The sequence below is a fragment of the Tiliqua scincoides genome, chromosome 5 (assembly GCF_035046505.1).
Source record: "Tiliqua scincoides isolate rTilSci1 chromosome 5, rTilSci1.hap2, whole genome shotgun sequence".
NCBI lineage: Eukaryota > Metazoa > Chordata > Lepidosauria > Squamata > Scincidae > Tiliqua > Tiliqua scincoides.
Window position 1 is genome coordinate 15,940,763 of NC_089825.1, and position 22,842 is coordinate 15,963,604.

General features: G+C 42.5%; 1 protein-coding gene and 1 long non-coding RNA gene across 4 annotated transcripts in view; one reads left to right on the top strand and one right to left on the bottom strand.

The window, feature by feature from the left end:
• The window catches only part of NRP1 (neuropilin 1), a 177,237-nt gene extending 155,688 nt beyond the window's left edge, over positions 1–21,549 (top strand). For 2 of the 3 annotated variants that reach the window (XM_066626916.1, XM_066626917.1), the window contains exons 13-17: positions 6,080–6,208; positions 9,217–9,488; positions 10,197–10,290; positions 15,065–15,121; positions 16,933–21,549. In XM_066626916.1, the coding sequence (XP_066483013.1) occupies positions 6,080–6,208; positions 9,217–9,488; positions 10,197–10,290; positions 15,065–15,121; positions 16,933–17,225 (845 nt within the window). In that variant the 3' untranslated portion in view covers positions 17,226–21,549. Of the gene's footprint in view, positions 1–6,079; positions 6,209–9,213; positions 9,489–10,196; positions 10,291–15,064; positions 15,122–16,932 lie in introns of all 3 variants that reach the window. The other variant, XM_066626915.1, reaches the window with a different exon arrangement.
• LOC136650945 (uncharacterized) overlaps positions 15,183–22,842 on the bottom strand; it is a 61,840-nt gene continuing 54,180 nt past the window's right edge. The window contains exons 2-3 of the long non-coding RNA XR_010794485.1: positions 17,214–17,391; positions 15,183–15,732 (exon numbers count right to left, since the gene is read on the bottom strand). This is a non-coding gene — a long non-coding RNA (uncharacterized lncRNA). The remainder of the gene's footprint in view (positions 15,733–17,213; positions 17,392–22,842) is intronic.

Genomic DNA, 22,842 nt, shown 5'->3' on the forward strand with positions numbered 1-22,842 from the left:
ACATTTATGTGTTGACAGCCAAGTTAGTGTTCCCTTCAGAATCTTGGACTCTGTAGGCGTGATTATGTGTTATAACTCAAAAAGCCCTTTAATGTATCTCCTAGTATTTACCATTAATAGGTAGTTTATCCCTAAGGGCCACCATGTGTGGATGTCAGTGAAAGGTGAAAAGAAACCCCATACTGAAAAATATGAGGGCAAGAAACATTTCAGAAAGCACATCATCAGCTGAATGAATGCCATCCATTATAGGAGGTCTTGTGTCTGCTCATCATGTGGGTTAGACTGGAGCTAAATTCCACACATGCTTTTTTCCTTACTCATGCAAGGATTATAGAGTCAAGGATTGCAAACTTAAGACAAGCTCTTAAATTCAAGCTTGTTTTCTTGTATGCCATTGATATCAGCAGGACACACTGACTAATGAAAAAGAAATGCACTAATGACCAAACATCTATTTTATTTATTTTATTTTTCATACTACCCTTCCTCCATGGAGGTCAGGGTGGTGTACATGGTTCCTTTCCTCCTTTTGTCCTCACAACAACCCTGTGAGGTAGGTGAGTGTAAGAGATAGTGACTGGCCCAAGGTCACCCAGGAAGATTCGTGGCTGAGTGGGGATTTGAACCTGGATCGTCCAGGTCTAAGTCCAGCTTCCAAACCACACACCATCCTGCCTCTCTGGGCTACACCTAAAGCTTGGGAAGAGGAGGCAAGAGTATTGCTTTGTAAGGAAGGGAACTTCTGAAGAAATAGTCTTTCTGAAGCATGCATTTGAAATTTTAAAAAAAGAAACCTGACATTTGTGCTTCTCCAAACTGTCAAATGTCCCTCTGACGCATCTGCAGGACAATTCTGTCTGTGCTTTCTCCAAAGTAAGCCCCAATGGCTTTGATAGGACTTACTCCCACGTATGTGTGCATAAGAGTGCAGTCTTAAAGACAATCCCCTTCTGAGGTTGTCGCATTGTGGCAGACTCCTCACACAGATCGGTCAAAGTTCTTCTCACTTTTGTAAGTATCCAAAAAGAAACATTTGCAGTTGCATGGAGGAAAAAGGCCTTTTAGTATGGTGAACTGCTGTTACTTTGTGATGACAGCCAACATGTGGAGTGGCCTCCATGTGGAGGGCATGATGTATACAAAGCAGTTCTTCTTAAGAACTTTCAGCAATTCAAAATCCATATTAAGATTAAATGTTGCAGAGTACATTATTTTTAGTTAGTCCATTTATGGCACAAGCAAGTCCAATATTCGCCTCCTTGACAATGGCATTGTCTAACCAAAGTTTCAAAACGGGTATCCAGTGAGCTGTACCATACCCCCTTCTTGCCTACATTTGTGGAGCTGTCAAAACATGTCACAGCCCTGTGGGCCAAGGAAGACAAATGGTGCTGCACAGAGTTTGCCCAACTGCTTGTTCATGTGGAGTATTAACAATTCCAGCTGTGAGCAAGATGTAGCCAAGAAGTGCAGCTGTTGGCTGCTCCCGTGGGCCAGATTTGTTTTAATTACATAATGCCATGTACCTCAGTGCTTTTAAAGAGTCATATGGAGATTTTGCTACACATCACCCACCAACTCTCAATTCAAACAGCTTTTTAGGCAGCCAATGCTGCTGAATTTGCTGCTTTTTTCCCCCCTGTACTTCAAACCCAAAATCTACAGTGTTTTCTCAAGTAGTCCTGTACAATAAAAAGCTTCTGTTTAAAGTGAGCCAAGCAGCATCTCTCCCACTTAGCACTTCTCAGATGCCAGCACAGAATGCCAAGCTACGAGAGAGGGGTCTGCCTGATGCTTCTTAGGAGTGATTTACATGTAGTGGAATAAGTTGGTGAGTAGATGGAGGCTGCTTCTGAAACAGCCCATAGCGATAAGCTTATAGTAACTTGAACTGGCATTTGCTAACAGTAGATCTGCCTTGACACTTGGCCATGTTTTAAAGGGTCTGTCTGGATATTTTAGACATCTGCTGCTTCCATGTTGCTTTTCAGTCTGCACTAAAGTCACAAACAGCACCATCCCAAGCATATTTGTTCAATGAATTCAAAGGGGCTTACTCCTGAGAAAGTGTGCATAAGATTACAGCCAAAGTCAGGAAAGTGGGTGACTCAATTCACATCAATGCAGTGGTTCTCAAACTTTTAAATCTATTTTAAAAAGATTCTCAAACATCTTTTTAAAATAAGAATCTGGTGGGACCCACAGGACGTGATGTCATGACCAGAAGTGACATCATCAAGCAGGAAAATTTTTAACAATTCTAGGCTGAAATCCTACCCACACTTACCCAGGAGTAAGTCCCATTTACTATCATTGTTAAAAGGATATACATAATAGCCTGTTAAAAGTACAGATCTGTAACATTTCCCCAAATGCAGTCACATACCATGGTAGCATCAAGTCTGATATAATATATACATAAATATAATATATACATATTTATATACATACATATAATATATACATAAAATATTGAAATGAATGGGGATCCACCTGAAAATGAATCCTGACCCACCTGGTGGGTCCCAACCCACAGTTTGAGAAACACTGCATTAACAGCATCTCATACTTAAATGGCATACTCAAATAGTATCTTTTTCCCCCTTAGAGAAGGATGGCTGCCTCAGCTATGAAATTAGGCCAAGAATAAATTTGTCTCTACCTGAATTCCACATTGAAATTAAGCAGATTGCTGCTTTTTTCCTTGTCTGGCAACATCCACAGGATGGAAGCACATCTTGATAAACTGAGCACTTCCCTGTGGCACACAGATGGATATAACCAAAGAGTTACTGGGAAGTACACTTGTAGTCTTCAACCTTTCCAGACCTATCTTTGATTCCAGATTTCAGCTTGCAATGTGCATTTTTCATAGAGTATATGCATTCAAGCTTTCTCTGTTTGTGCATTTTCTCTCTTTCTTTGTCCCTCAATTAAAAAACACTATTTTTTAAAAAAGCTATGTAGCCTGTAAGTCTTGCCTTCCAATTCACCAGTCTAAGCCCAATACAGTACCCCATGTTTTCTTCACTATTGCAAGAATGCTATTTGTGTGGGATTGCCCTGCAGTTACTCATTCCTACTGAAAGAGAACTGAGTTGTTGCATTATCATCCTTCTGATCTAAGGCAAAACTACAATAAATCAGCACAGCACAACACAACACTGCAATATAATACTTCAAAGTTTAGTTGCTCAGCACCACAGTTGAGATTCATGAGAACTCTTGTAGGATGTTTTAATTAGAGCTAAGTTGATTTATGCCTTCAGGCTTTGACCCATTAAGTGCTACCTTGTTGAGGGAGGAGCTGTTAATTTGGGAGTGTCCATGATTAAGGTGGGCATTTTCATTCAAAGGTTGTTACTAACAAAGAAAACATTTCACATATTTTAAAACTATTTTTGAAAACACAAAGAGTTTCACCCATTCTGCCGAATGGATCCCCCCCCCCCATTCAGATTCCAGGGTCCACAGTTCCATGTCAGACCATTGGCCAGAACTGAAAAGAGGTTGAAAACAAGATATGATCTCATCCTGACCAAAATAAGCTACATAATACCAGACTTCCCTTGTTTTACAAGGAGCTTCTTTTGAAGTATATTTTGCATTTGCTTGGCTGTGGGTCATATTTGTCTCTCTTCTCCAAATTTATTCATTTAAATGCTGCCATCTTGTGGGGCAGTAGAAGAGAATTCTAGAAACTTTGCTTTATTTGTTTGTTTATTTATTTAATCTACAATATACCAAACACTTTGCAAAAGAAAGAAGGTTAAACACAAAGGGTCATATTTCAAATAGACAAGGGTTCAAAGGAAGAGAAATAACTGTTTGTTATTTTCATAGATGGATTCACCTGCTTGAGTTAATTTGTTTTTTTCTGTGTGAGCCAATGGCACAGACCAATGCCCCAACCATGCTCCAGTTGCCCTTAGTTGTGTGACCACTTGTGCCATAATATGGATTTGAATGCACATCCGTTTGAAAAGAATGAAGTGCACACAGACAACAGCTACATTTTGTGAACATCCAGAATGAACCTGCTTCTGTACCAGGATCTTCTTATCTGAATCAGGGGTGTCCAAAGTTTTTGGCAGGAGGGCCACATCATCTCTCTGACACTGTGTCAGGGGCCAGGGGAAAAAAAAAAGAATTAATTTACATTTTAAATTTGAAAAAATTAACATTTACATAAATGAAAATATTAAAGATGAACTTATATGAATGAATGAAGGTCTTGCAATAGCTCAAGGCCTGGCACAAAGCAAGGCCAACCTTTCCTTCGCTGCTGCTACTGCATCACAGACATGAAACAGCAAGCGGTGGAGGGAACCCTCATCCCACAGCTCACATGAGAGGTCAAACAGTCACCCTCATGCTGAGAGCAGTTGTGTCGGCCCAGTGCGGGCTCCAGCAAGTCTCCGGAGGGCCAGAGGCTCATTGGAGACTGGGGGCTCCCTGAGGGCCGCATTGGGAGTCCTCGAGGGCTGCCAGTGGCCACAGGGCCAGGGTTTGGGCACCCCTAATCTGAATAAAAGTGCAAAAGAAACTTAACAGAGAAAATAGTCTTTCTGGAATGCTGAGAAACCCTTGAAGTACATGTTTTTGAAATGTCTCAGGAAACAGATGGAGAGAACAGATTACTAAAACACCAAACAGAAATTTGTACATTCTGGATATTTGTCTGTAATTGCTAGTTACCGATAGGATCTGACGTCCATCAGGAAATCTGTGAAGCTTTCCGCAACACTAAATAGAAACTAGGCAGCCCTCTCTTACACAGCATGTTCTATATGTTGTATCAGAGCTGCCAGATGAGAAATGAATTATAGAAGTATAAATTTTTTGAGCACTGAGGGCCTTTCACAGTGTACAGTGTGTTAAAATTCAATTTGAAATCTACATGGGCCATTATCTATCAATTAACTGATTAATCCTACCAACAGTCAGGGTAGGCTCAAGGCTGACTTTGAGTGGCAAGTTAGTGAAAAGCGGTGAATTGACAAGGGGTGCTTTGCATACTGTATTTTCCCACTGCTTCCCCTTCAGCCCACCAACCACCCAGCCATTTCAACACCTTTGAAAGAGGCTTGAGGAAGATCTGAACTGTACTACTTTCCCCACACTGACCAGCCTTTGCAGTTGGCATTATGATCAAGGGGCTCCCAGTTAGCATTCCCAAACCAAGCAGCCCCTAGGGACCAGTTCTGCCCTCCATTTCCAGGCTCCACTTTCTCAGGATGCACGTCAATACCAAATCCTCATCCCCAACCCATACATACCAACCAGTTGTGACCACCTGGCTGATCTACGACAAACCCACTTGGCCCGTCCAAAGTAGGGGGGGAAAAAACTTCCTGCCACAACCAATTAGGCAGAGGAGCCAAAAAATTGCTATTCAGCCTGAAAAATGTCCTCAACTAATCCCAGACAGACCTCATGTGTGGGTGAGCCAAGACCTCACTTGGGCAAAATCAAGGGCCAGATGCTGAAACAGCCATTAATGCTGCTTACAGTCCGCCCCCATTGCTCTAGCAGCACCAAAGGGCTGTCTCCTTTCTATTTGGCCACTGCCATGAAAGGTTGAGGCAAAACACTGATTGCATCAACCTCTCACAGTCAGATCCAATGACAAACCATGGTTTGGTGTTACACAAAAAAGCCTACAATGAGCTACAGAGATGCTTTTGCATTTTTTCTTATCTCTTTCCTTATGCACAGTGATTCCCTTCATGGGAACATAATGATAGCCACAATTTTTTGCTACATCCCAACAAACAAATTATGGTTCTGTGCTTGCCTTGCAAAGCAAGACTGCAAACCAAGATTTGACCCTTATAGTATCTTATAGACTTGTTTGTGTAGCATCAATCATGGTTAGGCATTATGTCTGAAACCAGCCATCACCTTCTGATCATTATCAGTAAGTGTGCAAGATCTAGACAGATGCCATCCCAAAAATCTTAAATAGATGTTGATGCTTTGGTAGCATGAAGTTGGAAAGTGTTTTGTGAAGAGTAGGAGAAAAATGTGCACAAGTCACTTACAAGAATATGTATTTTTTCTTCCCCTCTCTCAGCATATGGTTTCAACTGTGGATTTGGCTACAGTTCTCAAAAATCCGTCTGCCACTGGGAGCATGACAGCCGACTGGATCTGAAGTGGGCAGTGCTCACCAGCAAAACAGGCCCAATTCAAGACCACACAGGTAATGTAGCGTTCATAACAGGCTGTAGGTGGGTGGGAGGAAGGGAGCATTTGCGTTTAAAATCAAAAGACCTGGTAATGACATTTTACATTGTGTTACTGAATTCATGCATTTGCAGTCTTCTAAAATAAGCACTGAGGAACTGGGCTGTGTTCTTTTAAATCCCTTCCCAGAATTTATAGCCAGGTTCAAGTTACCATGTAACCGTTACTCTGGAGTTTTGGCCTTGAGTGCAACTTCCTGAAAGTCTTCTAAAATCAGCCAATTCAATCTACTTTCAGATATTATTAGGAACTACTTTCTCAGAAAGATTTCCTCCTTTATTAAAAATTCACTTCCTAATGTTAAGAAGCTACTGTCTAAAAAGCACAGCCAGAGTTATGCACGGTGCTTGTTGCTCAACACATCCCCAAAACCACAAGAAGGGGCATTTTTGGACCTGCATGTCTCTCAGTTACTGTTCTCTTTCTCATTTATGCAAATAAGTCAAATGTGCTGGCAGTGACCCCTCCTCCCTCCCCATCTCCATTTACTGCAGTACCCTCCCTTAATGAGAATGACAAGGAAATTAGACAAAATTGGGCTCCTTAAATTTAGAGACGCTTTCAATTGAACCTTAAGACAAGTACATTTAGTTTTAGGGGGTAAAAAAAAAAACTTAAAATACTTTGACTATAAATGGCACTGTACAAATAAATGGCATCAAATTAAGCAAAAGGCAGTTAGTTGAAATGAAGGCTGTAATAATGGGAAAAATTGATGCAAAGTAAAATGAAATGGTTCAGTAAGATCTGACATTGAAGGGAGGTTAAAAGCCATGTTAGCCAAGGACTGACAAAATCTAGAAGGAATGCATAAGTTGAGCTCTAATTAAGACAAAGAAGGCAGAGTTCCCAACCCAGAACTGCAATAATATTCTTGAAATGAAAAATATTTGAACTTTGCCACCAGTGTCTGCAGAAAGGCACAGCTTGTCCTTTTGCTGAAAGGCTAGAAAATAATGATATTTCTTAAATGAATTTTTGTTATCTGCAGGCTTTTAGAGGTTCATGTGCCTTTTATATTCCAAAGCGAGGATCTGGAAACGTTTTCATAGAAGCACGGAGAGCTTGATTTCCTCTTTTCAGTTTTAACACTCTTAGGTCCCAGTCAGATGTGCACTTAATTTTGCAGCTAGACCAGATTTGGGGAGGGGGGGTGTTAAAGTTTAATAGCAAGGGAGGGCACAAAATGGGGCAAACACAGCACAGGGAGGAGAGCTTTCATAGTTTGTCTGTGATGCATTTCTGAATCTGACAGCACTGATTTATTTTTAAAACACTTCCATTGGCTTACAATTGAAACTTTTTCCCAATTAAATATAGACCTCACGGGAGCAATAACTGGGCTCAAAACTGCAGCAGGGCAAACCCACCCTGTCCTTCCTGCATTTTTGCCTCATTTCACATTCCAGCTTCAGTTCCTCCCATTCTCCTAAGATCTAGTTCATCATTCCCCTCCACATTTCTTCTTCCTCTTCCCCACTTCTGATCCAGGGAATGGAAGGAGAAGGAGCAGCAGTGGAGGTGGGCAGAGATGGGTGCCCCTCCCCCCCACCAATCTGCTGCCTGTAGTGACCGCTTCAGTTGGCCTCATGAATGGGCTAGCCCTGCCCTTAAGTTTCATCAGACTCATTGTGCCAGTACATAAAGGGAAGCAACATCATGCTGTACACAAAAGCTACTTTGAGTGTATGACAGACATATTCATAGCCCTGTCTGTCTGTCTGTCTGTCTAGTTCTGGAATTCCTTCAAAAGATTTATGCTTCCCAAAATTCATATCTTTCATCTAGCTTATTTCTATTAAATTCAACAGGGTTAAGAACTGCACCAACGGCAGCTAGGGTTGCTACCTTGGAACCTGGAAATATACCTTTAAATCCCAGGTCCTACAGGAAAGGCAACCATGCATTCGTTCCCTAGCCGTGTCTCTACTCCCCTCTAACACCTAGTGTGGCAAGGAGGAATTCACTGTACCTCCCAGCAGCTGAGGAAAGGGCTAGTTAGGAACTAGGTGGGTTAATCTGTCTACCATACCTCTTGCTGCATTCGGGGATTTAACACATTTGCCCAGCCCACAGGTGTACACATCTGGTCCCTGTTGTGTGTGTATGCAACTTTGAGCAGAAATGGCTTAAAGGTATGCATCTGATATCCAGGTTGCCACAGCTCAAGTGACCTCCTCTGCTTCAATGAGCAGTATACACTATGACATGTGAAAAAAGATGTTACTAAGCAGCACATATCAGCTGCATTACACTGATAAGCATTTGGAGGAACATAATTCAAACATTTGGGAAGAGGGCAGTATGTTCATGGAGGATTACTTGTTTGAATGCACCCTCACGTAAACATTTCTCCAAAGTTGCAAGTTAGGAGGATGTCTAGGCTAGGAGCCTTCACTGTGACTTGCTCGCTTTGCAGATTTTGTCATGGAGCAGGATCCAAACGTGCAGTGCCCCATATATATTCAGAAGTAGTACATCATTGAGAAGACTTTGTGGCTTTCCCAAATGTCTGAACTGGAGGTGCATCAAATCCTTTCAATTTTCAAGGAGGTGCCCAAGTCTTTTTTCACAATTCACTTTTTACTAAACAAATCCCTTACTTATTCTCTCTAGGTTGGTATACTTTTGTCCCTTTAGCATATCATATCTATTCTTGCCCATTTCCTGCCCAGCATCCTATTTTCTTGCCCACGCTATCACAAGAATGATCAAATGTCCCATTTTCTTCTGTTTTATGACACAGTATACTAAGATCAGTCACGTACGAAGGAAGAATCTTAACTTACTGGGAAGTGGATGTTGAGACCAATGAAGAGTTCGTTAGCTGAATGTGCCAGACTGAAAGTTCTGTGGCAAATCTTTAGCAAAAAGCCAGATCAATTTTGGAATGCTTGAGGTTTATCAGGCTTAGATAGCTGAAAATGGACCATTATTTCTAATGCAGTGTTTTTGTCACAGCAGGAGATGGCAATTTCATTTATTCACAAGCTGATGAAAACCAGAAAGGCAAGCTTGCGAGACTCATCAGCCCCATCATCAACCCACAAAACTCTGCACACTGCATGACTTTCTGGTACCATATGTCCGGCCCTCATGTTGGCACCCTAAGGATCAAACTGAGGTACCAAACACCTGAAGAATATGATCAGATCGTGTGGGTGCTGAGTGGTGATCAGGGAAATGACTGGAAAGAAGGGCGGGTTCTTCTCCACAAATCTGTGAAACATTATCAGGTAAGCAAAGAAAGGAGGACATGGGGGGAGAAGGTATAGGTCACTTAGCAGGGCACATGCCTTGTGTGCATAAAGGCCCAGTTTCAGTCCCCAGAATCTCAAGTTAAAATTCAGTGCCGGGACATTCTCCTGCCTGGAATCTCCTGATAGAAAAGGAAGTCCTGAGCTAAATGAACTGTTGGGCTGATTCAGTTCAATGCAGCTTCCCAGAGCAGCCCTGTGTGTTTGGGTGCCCTGGGGGTGGAAGAGGCCGAATTTGCACTCAGTGCTCCATGGTGAGCTCTTAGCCCTTGCAGTCAGTCCTCTCTGGCAAGAGCCACAGCTGTCTGCACTTCAGGTGAGCGTGACTGAGATTCAGGTTCTCTTGTGCCCTGTTGTTCCTTCTGGAATTAGTTCTTACTTCAGTTTATGACAGCCAAAGAGATGGGCAGCAAGTGCCATACCAGACCTGCCCTAACAGACCTGGAACATCAAGCAGTGAAATCAAGGAAAAGTTTGCACAGCTGATATTTTCAGTTACACATTCATTGTCACTATTATTACTTTAGAAAAGGTGAAAATTTTCAGTAAATATCCTCAGCCTTAACTAGATGACTAATAGTATGGGTCTCTTAAGTTGCGTGTTTGACTTAGAACTGAATAAGAGTCCCTACTTTCTGCTTCTGAACATTAGCACTAAACTAGTATAATGCAATTTAATTTTGCCAGGTGGTGGTGGAAGGAGAAATAGGAAAAGGACATGGAGGAATTGCAGTTGATGACATTGACATTGACAACAACATAGCACAAGAGGCATGCCGAAGTAAGTACCACAGCTTGCAAGCAACTGCCAAAGTATTGGGAAAGCCTCTCTAAGATAGTGTTCACCATAAATGCGTGTGTGTTTTTAAAACATTTTTATCTGTTTTTTAATTGTGTTTAATTGTGTTTAATTGTGTTTAATTGTGTTTAATTGTGCCTTTCCATTGGACCATTCCAGCGACGTGGAGAGGGGGGATTTGCTGCATGGGTAACAGCCTATCCTCCATACCTTCTTTACCCAGGCTTCGCGCACTGGAGAGGACACTCCAACTTCGCCATATGGCGTCGGCACAACACGGGAAGCAGCAGTTTACCAGTTATAAGTCTTTGCTCGATTGGCGTAGAGCATGACGCCAGGGGCTGCTTCCGACGGTGGGAGAGATCATTGCATCTCATTGGGCAGCTACCGCCCGCCTTAAGCTGGGCAGTCCCCTGCCAGTAAGGTGTTGCCTCGCCACGGTCCGTTAACCTCATGGGGTGCGTGGGGTTTAGGGTGAAAACCGACAAGCGGATCGACAACTCTGCACCATGCAACAGAAAACAGAAAACTACTGCCCTAAAGCTGGGCACCTGGAACGTTAGGACAATGACACCTGGCTTCTCTGATGACCTGCAAGAAATAGACGACGCACGCAAAACAGCTGTCATCGACATGGAGCTGAGCAGACTGCAGATGGACATCGTCGCCCTTCAAGAGACTAGGCTGCCAGATTCCGGATCTGTCAGGGAGAGAAATTTCTCATTTTTCTGGCAGGGAAAACCACCAAACGAAACCAGGGAACATGGCGTTGGCTTTGCGGTCAGAAATACCCTGCTGAAATCCATCATCCCACCTACTGTGGGAAGTGAAAGAATTTTGTCCCTGCAGCTCCAGTCATCAGCAGGACCTATCACTCTCATCAGTGCTTATGCACCGACTCTGTCGTCTCCAGCAGAAGCCAAAGACAAATTCTATGATGACCTGGCCACCACTGTCAAGAAAATCCCTGTAAAAGAGCCATTGTTCATCCTCGGCGATTTCAATGCTAGAGTTGGTGCTGATAACAGTTCATGGCCCACTTGCTTAGGTCAGTTTGGCACTGGGAGGATGAACGAAAATGGCCAACGCCTGCTAGAGTTTTGCTGTCATCACGGTCTCTGTGTCAGCAACACGTTCTTCAACACAAAGCCCCAACATAGAGTCTCTTGGAGACATCCAAGATCAAAGCACTGGCACCAGCTCGACCTGATCCTCACCAGACGCTCCAGCCTTCCCAGCATCAAGATCACACGCAGTTATCATGGTGCTGCCTGCGACACTGACCACTCCCTGGTGTGCAGCAGAGTGAAACTGCAAACAAAGCGACTGTATCACACGAAAAAGGAAGGAAGACCTCGCATTGATACCAGCAAGACCCGGGATCAGAGAAAAGTGGAGGAATTTGCACAAGCGCTTGAGGAATCTCTTCCAGGCCCGGCCGACGCAAACGCATCCAACAGATGGGAACATTTCAAGAATACCGTTTACAACACCGCCTTGTCCATATTCGGCAAGAAGACCAACAAGGCGGCAGACTGGTTTGAAGCCCACTCTGAGGAGTTGACACCAGTCATTGAGGAAAAGAGGAGAGCTCAAGCAGCATACAAGGCCTGTCCCAGTGAGCGCAACCTGCAGGTCCTCCGAACTGCTCGCAGCAAAGTCCAACAGACTGCCAGGAGATGTGCTAACGACTACTGGCTCCAGCTCTGTTCCGAGATACAGATAGCAGCTGACACGGGCAACATCAAGGGGATGTATGATGGTATCAAGCAGGCCCTAGGTCCAACACAGAAGAAAATTGCCCCTCTGAAGTCTGCCACAGGCGAGGTCATCCAGGATCGGGCGCAGCAGATGGAACGCTGGGTGCAGCACTACTCTGAGCTATATTCCAGAGAAAATGTAGTCACCGAAGAAGCACTGAACAACATTGAGTGCCTGCCTGTGCTGGAAGAGCTTGACAGTGAACCAACCCTAGAAGAACTTCACGTGGCCCTGGACTCCCTTGCCTTTGGCAAGGCACCTGGAAAAGACAGCATCCCTGCTGAAGTCCTAAAATGCTGCAAAGAGATCATCGTCACTGAGCTGCATGAAATCCTCTGTCTCTGCTGGAGAGAAGGTGGAGTACCTCAAGACATGAGGGATGCAAACATCATCACGCTGTACAAGAACAAAGGTGACAGGGGTGACTGCAACAACTACCGCGGCATCTCTCTCCTTAGCGTTGTAGGAAAGCTGTTTGCCCGAGTTGTACTAAAGAGGCTCCAGGTACTTGCAGAGAGCGTCTATCCAGAATCGCAGTGTGGATTCCGAGCCAACAGGTCCACCACTGATATGGTATTCTCCCTTAGACAACTGCAGGAGAAATGCAAGGAACAACGACAGCCACTCTTTTTAGCCTTCATAGATCTCACAAAGGCTTTCGACCTGGTCAGCAGAGACGGCCTCTTCAAGATTCTCCCCAAGATTGGATGTCCACCCAGGCTCCTCAGCATCATCAGATCTTTCCACAAGGACATGAAGGGCACTGTTGTCTTCGATGGCTCCACATCAGACCCTTTTGACATCCGAAGCGGAGTGAAGCAGGGCTGTGTTCTTGCACCAACCTTGTTTGGGATTTTCTTCGCTGTCCTGCTGAAGCAGGCCTTTGGAACTGCAACAGAAGGCATCTATCTCCGGACCAGATCAGACGGAAAGCTCTTCAACCTCTCCAGACTGAGAGCAAAATCCAAAGTCCAGCTGAAATGTCTGCGTGACTTCCTCTTTGCCGACGATGCAGCTGTCACTACCCACTCTGCCAAAGATCTCCAGCAGCTCATGGATCGTTTTAGCAAGGCCTGCCAAGATTTTGGACTGACAATCAGCCTGAAGAAAACACAGGTCATGGTTCAGGATGTGGACTCACCTCCCTGCATTACAATCTCTGAGCATGAACTGGAGGTTGTCCATGACTTTGTGTACCTTGGCTCAACGATCTCCGACACTCATTCTCTCGATACCGAGCTAAACAAGCGCATCGGTAAAGCAGCTACCACGTTTTCCAGACTCACAAAGAGAGTCTGGTCCAACAAGAAGCTGACGGAACATACCAAGATCCAGGTCTACAGAGCTTGCGTCCTGAGTACACTTCTGTACTGCAGCGAGTCATGGACTCTTCACTCACAACAGGAGAGGAAACTGAGCGCTTTCCACATGCGCTGCCTCCGACGCATCCTCGGCATCACCTGGCAGGACAAAGTTCCAAACAACACAGTCCTGGAACGTGCTGGAATCCCTAGCATGTATTCACTGCTGAAACAGAGACGCCTGCGTTGGCTTGGTCATGTCGTGAGAATGGATGATGGCCGGATCCCAAAGGATCTCCTCTATGGAGAACTCGTGCAAGGAAAGCGCCCTACAGGCAGACCACAGCTGCGATACAAGGACATCTGCAAGAGGGATCTGAAGGCCTTAGGAGTGGACCTCAACAGGTGGGAAACCCTGGCCTCTGAGCGGCCCGCTTGGAGGCAGGCTGTGCAGCATGGCCTTTCCCAGTTTGAAGAGACACTTTGCCAACAGTCTGAGGCAAAGAGGCAAAGAAGGAAGGCCCATAGTCAGGGAGACAGACCAGGGACAGACTGCACTTGCTCCCGGTGTGGAAGGGATTGTCACTCCCGGATTGGCCTTTTCAGCCACACTAGACGCTGTGCCAGAACCACCATTCAGAGCGCGATACCATAGTCTTTCGAGACTGAAGGTTGCCAATACAATTGTGTTTATCTGTGGTATTTTTATTCTTATGTTGTGTACCTCCTTGGGCATAGGAAAGGCAGTGTATAAATCTTTTAAATACATTAAATAAGGAACTTATTCAAAGAGCATAGTCTTCAGCTTATGTGGCAATAAGTTCCATTAAACTCACTGAGGTTTACTTCTGAGTAAACATGCCTAAACTTGCTCTATTAATTACTGCATTTCACCCACAGATGTTGGAACTGGGAACACCCATCCATTTAGAACTGGGAACAAGGAGCAGAAGTCCACTTTTTTTCCAGTTGCCCCATTTGGAAATTCATGGTTTTTATATACTGTATTTGGCAATAACTGTGCAAAATTCCAAGATTTATCAACAACTTTCCAAGTTATTTTCCAAGTCTTATTACCTTTGGGAGTATTTCCACATCCAAGACAGATGGAACAAACAAACTTTTTTTTCCCCAGAGATATTCATTAAACCTATTTTTCCTAATAGGGAAGGAACCAGTTTTGAAAGGTAGAAAGGTGAAAAGTTAAAAAGGGCAATAGGTGAATAGGAAAGAGGTGAATCAAAGCCAAAAGAGCAAGGTTTGAAATTCACTTCTTCAGCATTCTATTCTGAAATCTTTACCTACACTCTGCAGCCAGCAGAACTAGTGCCTGTGGATAAGGGTTGTTTGTGTATGATTAAGGGTTTTGCAGCACTGGGCTCCCAAGATTATAAATACAATGAATGAAACATGCTAATTTCACCAACTGATTTTCATTTTCCAGAGACAGCAACCCCCTGCTGTTAATTCTAAAACTGTGCCAGGTTGGGGGGGGAGGGACGACAACGACTTTCAAAACCTTTTTTTCCTTCTTTGCTAATTTTGGGAGACCAGGTTAATGAACAGCACTGTCAAGCTGACATAATCACACTCAAAGGCAGGAGGAAAAACCTCAGGACCATTACTGCCAGCACGATAGCCAATCAGTGTTTGTCACCCTAATAACCAATGTCAATTCTTTTTTGCTTTGTTAGAGTCAAGCGATGCAGGGAATGAACGCTCTGAAGTAGAGCCAGATATTAATCAAACAGGTAAAGTGCTCCTTTAGTTAAAAATTTACTTGATTTTCATATGAACTCAGTGTCATATTAATTTATTTTAATCCCCATTGCAATAAGCCTTCTTCTATAACAGAATATACAGGTGTAGTTTAAATTTTATACATGTATAAAAATCCCCTTAAAAGATTACAAGGCTGAAGACAGACAATAGCATTCTTTTCTCTCCGGAGTGTTGCAGGTGGTGTGAGTGTGGCATCATTATCCATCGTGTCTGTGTAGAGATTTTACTGAACCATCATATTCCAAACACTGTCTGGGGAAATCAACAGTGGCATGAGCAGAACACATTACATGGAGAGGCAAAACAAAGGCTTGTTTTCCCAGGGCTAGTTCTGATGCCTTTAGGTAAACAGTGTAACTCAGTAGCAAAGTATTCTAGAGAATCTTTAGGATTATCTGACAAGTTAACAAAAGTCTAATCTCCTGGACTTCAAAACACGCTTTTAGTACAGGCTCATTTGAAGAAGAGTTTTTGTGTTGTAGACTCAGAACTATAGCATCTTGGAAGTGTATGTGTTTTGCAGGCAGAAGGGTCCAGGTTCAATTTCCAGAGAGGGGTAGGAAAAGCTCCCATTTGAAATCTTGGGGAGTTGTTGCCAGTCATTGTAGATAATATTGAGAGAGAGAGAGAGAGAGAGAGAGAGATGGATGGATCAATGGTCTGACTCTGAATAAAACAGCTTCCTATGTTCGTGTCCACCTATGTATGTGCATGAATGAAATTTAGCATTTCACTTCTAAGAGAGCCCTTGTAAGCCTGAGTGCAGGCTGTCACTCAGGGACCTCTGTGTGCACAGTAAGGCTGCAGAACCCCACACTTCCAACCACTGCACCTCCCCTCTGTCCCAAGGTATTCAGGGACCTTCAGGAGCAGCTTCCAATGCATCAAAGGGCTGCCATGAAAAACATAACTAGATACACCTTGGTACAAGTATGGAAGATCTTCTATGCACCCCTTAGCCTTTTTGGACACTTGTCACAGCTAGGCAATATGGGATGTCTCAGTTAAAACCCAAACTATTGTATTGGTGTTTTGCAGAACTGGGAAAATAGGTTTTAGGACAATACTTTCTGTGTGTATTTTAAAGAAGAAATAATGCACAGAGGTGTTCCAGTATCCCTGGACCACCCAGGCAACCTTTAAGAAGAAGAATCAGGCTCTGTGACTGAACCACCCCCCTTCCTCTGTTACTGCGACACAAGTGCTACTGTACTAAACATATCTGCTAGCAGCAGTGCAAATAGTAGCAGTGGTAGCAGCTGCAATGTTAAGGTGGTTGCCAGCTCCCAGCGATGTCATAAAAACGAAATCTGTGTGCTCATTCTTGCACTGGGATCTGTGAACTCTAGGCTCTGGGGTTGGTACAGTGGCTTGTCAGGTCAAACCAGCAGCAATACAGAACTATGAGTTGGAAAATAAGCTTTCAATGATCCAGCAATGTATCAAATTCTAGCTATTGTCACTAAACATTCAGGGGCATCCCATCTCCTTGCAAGCCAAGGGCCCAAACCTATCCAACTTTCCAGCATTGATGCATCCATACCACTAGGGCATATACTGCATGCTGCAGTGGAGGAGGGCAGTCACAGAGGCCTCCTTAAGGTAACATTTGTTCCCTTTCCTTGGTGCTGCATTGTAGCTGCATCAGTGCTGGAAAATTGGATAGGATTGGGCCTCAAGTCTGCCTTTCTATTTTTCATTCATTCTTTCTTACTTACATTTACTCAGCATTGGAGATGTTGCCATCACATCACAGCTGCTATTTTTTATTCTACTGCAGGATTTACTCCTGACTATCGTGAAAACGGGGAACCCTACAACAACAACATCTCCAGGAAGCCGGGCAATGTGCTGAAGACCCTCGACCCCATTCTAATCACCATCATAGCCATGAGTGCACTAGGGGTTCTTTTGGGGGCTATCTGTGGAGTCATTCTGTACTGCGCCTGCTGGCACAATGGAATGTCGGATAGGAACTTATCTGCACTGGAGAACTACAATTTTGAACTTGTGGATGGCGTGAAATTGAAAAAAGATAAACTGAACACACAGAATACTTACTCAGAGGCATGAAGATGTAGGAGCAGCTAAAGAGGTTTTGGAGAATTGAGACAGAAGGGACGTATCACTAGCTTATGCTGGAGAACTGTGGATCTTCTTTTACTGTACAGGCTGAAAACTGCGTTGAGGACGCTGAGCCAAGCTTTTCTCAGGAGCTTCAGTGAGTGTAACAGATATACTAAAACATGGACAACAATCTGTGTTAAACAATCTGAATCATGTACAGTCTACTTCTGTTTCTGTTTTAATTTGAAATAATCAAATGCTGGTGTTGAGACCAAGTATGATTGACTTAAGAGGGGGTGTTTTGTTTTTGCCGTTCTTCTTCCCTCCCTCCCTCCTCCTTTTTGTTTCCTTCCCACCCTCCCCAACACTTTGGTGAGTAAGTTTTCTTTTTTACTGTGCAAAAATCCAAGATGCTGTCACAAAGTGTATTTTGGTGGGGGGTCTTTTGGATAGACATGCTGTCTGTAAGCTCAGTGCCCGGGGGGGGGGAACATTGGAATAACAGCAACTTAGTGGATTCCTGAATCTGTATTTGTGTATAACTGCTTGTGTTGTGCATAGGCAAAGGAGGGTTAGGGTGTTTTTTGAAAAGTACTGTAGCATCAGTACTGGTATAGTGTGTCAGCTCTGTTTACCAAGCAATACAGTCAGAATTTTATTGGTGTTTCTCAGTGTTGTACTAAAGTTTGTGCTTGTGAATTCCATACAAGAGATATGTGCCATCATCCAGAAACAACTGGCAAACCAAGTGTACTGCCTATAATTTGTAACAAACGAAGCAAAGCCCTTGGCACTGGCTAGCGTGTGTCCTCTCAAGTGCCTTTTTGTTTGTACTGCTTCTCATTGTGTTAACATTAACTCCAGCTTTCTTTCTCTCCAGTTAAAGTCCTTGTCCTTACTACTTACCCTGAGGGCTCACTGACTAACAAGAAAGTATATTTTAATGTAAGAAACCTTGGGAAGGCAAGGGCTAAGGAAATTTGACAACTTGGTGGCTTGATTCTTCCACTTCCTGTACTTCAATTTCATGTCTCTGGACCATTTTTGTACAAAGCTGCAATATTTCCCTCCTTCCTCCTCCTTTTATTGTTCTTTCATATAGAATGTATTTTCAAATATAAGCGCTCTCTTTCTCTTTTACTCTTTCTCTTTGTCTCCAAGTAGGTTGTTGCGTAAGCATTTGCCATTGTCAAGGAAAGAAAAATGCAGCTTTAATTTGTTGGTAATGGCAAAAAAAGGATTTTATTAGATTTTCTGTTGATTTGCTGTTGTGTTTTTTTTTAAAAAAAGGTAATGGAAATCTCTTAACTTTACCCTCCAAAGTTGAACTTTGGATTTCTTGTTAACATCATAAAGTAACAGTATCTCTTTTTTCTTTAGCAAGTCATGAACAAAGGATGCAATCCTAAGCACGTTTCCTAGGGAGCACGGTCCATTTGACTCAGTTGGACTTACTTTTGAGTGAGAACGCTTGGGATTGCAGTTCAATATCTTTTATTCTGTACTAGGCATTCTATACTAGATAGCAATGAGAATTTTTTTGGTTGCAAAGCAAAGAATGTTCTTGCCATCTGGCCTGCTCTCCAATTTAAGGGTAATCATCACTGTGCAAATCTCATTCATGACAATGAGAGTTACATTGATGCTGCTACAAATAGATGGTGCTGGGTCGGCTTGGCCTACACCGACTTCATAAATAAAAATCAATAATATGAACCTAAATTGGGATAAAATATGGATTACCATAACTTAAACACCCATAAGTGTTCTTATGGCAAGAATGTACCAGGCCAGATTCTACCATATGGGGATTCCTACTCCAGGTAGTTCTTCTGTTGGCTAAAGCAAAACACAGCAGTTTTTATACAACTGTCTTTGTATTTCCCTTTCTTTTTAAGAGGAACAGCTGATTTAACATTGACAAAGGAGTATGTAGGACTTCAGTTTTTGCCAGAAAGACACAGATAAAGGTTGAAGTGACAACAATAGATCAAGTCACCACAGGTGATTTTTGCCAGTTGACTTATGTGTTGAATATTTTGTTCAAATGCACCCTCTGTTTGTTAGAGCTGGTATTTTCCATAAGAGCAAACTCTTGAAAACTAGGGTTTGATTTTACTTTGGTCTAGATGGCTTATCACTAAAGATGGATGCATTCAATCAAATATTCTCCATGAGAAAAATCACCTTCCCAAAAAGTAGCACATGGATTGGGCCTTAGTTCCAACCTACACTGTAATTGGAACACATTGCTAGTTAATTATCCCAAAGAGAAGATCAAGCTCAAATATTTGTTGGCTGCACTGATTTCATGTAATATTGACATGCATCATATAATTAGCTATTTTTTCTTAGGAGTTACTCGTCATGTGGGCACCTTAAAGTTCATGTCTTAAATGCACGCAAACATAATTAATGGTGAATTTCATTGCAAAGGCACATGTTTGGCATGATTGAAGAAGCTATTGGCCTAACATTTTTCTTGGCACTGAAATAGGACTGGTTCACACATGCATGTACACCACTAAATATATGAAGCTGTCTTTTGCTGAGCCAGACCATTGGTCCATCTAGCCTAGCACCTTCTGTTCTGAGTGGCAGCTGCTCTCCAGGGTCTCAAGCAGAGAAATCCCTTTTTAGGTGAAGATGCTAGTGACTGAACCTGGGATCTTCTGCCACTGACTTTCCCCACTGCTTTATCTCATCATTTGGTTATTCAGTTCTTGATGACCCTCAACCAAATGTATGAAATGCCTGCATTCAACAACATTGTGTTTGAACTGATGCCTGATTATATGAAGTTATATCTAGTGGTTCATTCACACATGTCAATAATATCGAAGCTACTACAATCAACAAGTGATGAGCATTCATGTGTGAACCCTGCCCCCAAAAAGTTAAAACTTCTGCTACTCTTTGGCATTTATTTAGTACAAAAGGAGTGCTAGGTATTGTATAGAACCCAGAAGTGGCATATTTGCTACTGCTAGTGATTTAGCAATCACTAAAGCCTTTTAAATGATGGTGCATGGATCTTAAGTTATACATGTGACTAAGAGCCACATTGCAAACAGCTCTCAAGTGGCAACATGGATCAAACTTACATGAACAGGCTCTGCATTAAATAACCCCAGGTGAAAAAAAAAATCCCATTCCTGAAATACTAAGGGCACAATCCTAACCAACTTTCCAGCACTAACTTAGTCACAATACAGCTCCAAGGTAAGGTAACAAACATGCTCTGCGGTCACCTAGACTGTCTCCCCACTGCAAGATGCAGTGCACACCACATTGGCACAGCTAGGTCAGTGCTGGAAAGTTGGTTAGGATTGTGCCCTAACTAACCTAATTCCGAGATTTCAGTTTGCTTTAATCAACGTGGGTTAGCTATTTGTTTCGTTTTAGTTGGAAGAAAAAAAACAATTGGCTGCAATTCACTAGACACTGCTGGTGTGCATTCTCCATTTGTTTCCATGTGCACCAGTGCCACAGAAACAGATGAAGTTGTACAAGTGCAGAGTTTGGTGCACTCCATCCTTTTTCTCCATATGGTTCTGCCTGAAAATGTGATGTTCACTGGTGGGGCATATTGACCATTGTGCCATTTGTAATAATCCGAAAACAGCGACATTATATGAATGTTACTTCAGCTTTTCAGGCAGATAACACCGATATTTGAAATGGGTGCCCCAGAGAGCTAATTTCATGAACAGAATAAGGGAACCCATTTTTTTGGAAAAAAAATTTAAGGCTAGAGCAGAACATGAGATCTGATTTCTTCAAACAGTGATTGAAAGAAAGCTACCCTTCAACAAAGGATAGTTTCTTCAACAAAGGAAAAATGATACTGCAACTTTAATTGAGAAAAGTATCTTGCACTGATAAATATATTTAAAAATTATATGTTTATAAAGTTATTAATTTGTAAAGGCAGTGTTACAAAATGTTCAGTTTATATTGTTTTAGATTGTTTCATAATTTTGAAAATGTAAAATAACATATTTTTTTCTTTATAAAAAAAAAACCTATAAAAATCCTCTGTAGTAAAATGATTTCATTTTACTGGTATATTATTGCTTCATGTTTTTGTACCATCATAAAATTTTGTGCATTTTTTTACAGAAATTTTTTTATTTTCTATGACAATATGACACTTTTAAATTGTTATTTCAAAATGAACAGCGAAGCCTTAACTTTAAATGACGTTTGTATTCTCGAACACTGAGTAGCGTTTAAAAGAGACCACATAGGATTGAAATGTAATTTAAATTTCCAAACAATGACTACTACATTCCAAAGAAACAGTTGAATTAAACATTTTCATAAAATACCCCATTCCTTCATGACTTTTATTATGCTTACACCTGTCCTGGTCTTAAAACAGCTTGCCTTTTTAAAGTAACTTAATAAGTACAGATGTTTAGGTGCTCTTCTGTTAGAAAAGACTCTTGTCACGCAGAACAAAAGACAGAGACACTGAAACAAATATTGTACTCTAAAACCAGCTCCAAACATGCTACATTATGACAATTGACATAAGCTCTCAAATATTCAGGTCAAATTGCTCTACTGAAACTCAATTAGCACTAATTCTGGACAGGCTTGCTATAGACACCTTCCCCAGAGAATGGCATCTTCAAGTCAAAATGGTTTTCTATGTGAAAATAATCTGTTTGCAAGAGCCCTGCTGAACTGGGGGAACAGACACAACTCTCAGGGCTGACTGCTGGAGGCATATAAGGACTGACCAGTCAGGCAGTCAAACTGGGAAGTAGGTGAGCACTCAAGCAAACATATAGACAGTCTACATGCAGCCAAGTTTCATCTTTATAGGACCTTCTTCATAGGGTATAAACACAGGTGGAATCTTATTGACCTCTCATTCTAAGCTAATGCTGTATCTCCAAAACAACCCTTTGGCCACCCAGAGTTCTGATGTATAGTATATCAGAGGACACACTCCTTCCCAAGTCAAGTTACCATTGCAGTGCAAGCAGAAAATAACCTTGGTCCCACTGCTCAGGGGAGGTTCTCCTATACCTTACAGCCATGTCCAGAAATCTGTTCAGACTATCCACACAGGAAGTTGACAAGGAAATACTTCAAAGAAGAGGCTTAGGGCGATCAATGGTGTGGCCACCCACACTGATTTTGCAAGTGCATCTGGCTTGAGCACACCAGGTACAGCAACAAAGATATCTTTCTCTAGCAGCACCTGAAGAAGGACTTCTGGTATAAGCAAAGAAAAGGACCAAGCTGTTCTACACCACTGCTGCTCACTGGCATTCTGCTGTTGACCACTTATCATCCCCTTGAGATTCAAAAACCTTAACTTATATGACTGTTAAAAGGAATTTATTCCTGGCACAGGAATAAGTATTCACTTTGGTTCAGAAGGCTTAGAATGTTGTTGTGGATGAAATATATGTAGTTGAAGCTAAATTAGCAGCAGGGTTATGGGCCATGAAAAGGGGTTGGCAGTCATGTTCCTTTTGTTTACATAGAGCTATGCTCTCCCTTGGAATGTATGTACTTGTGGAGGTTTCCTTGAGCAGACTTCCCTCTCCATTGAAAATACAGGCCAACACATATTTTGCTTCCTTAAATGTTACACCAATTCCTG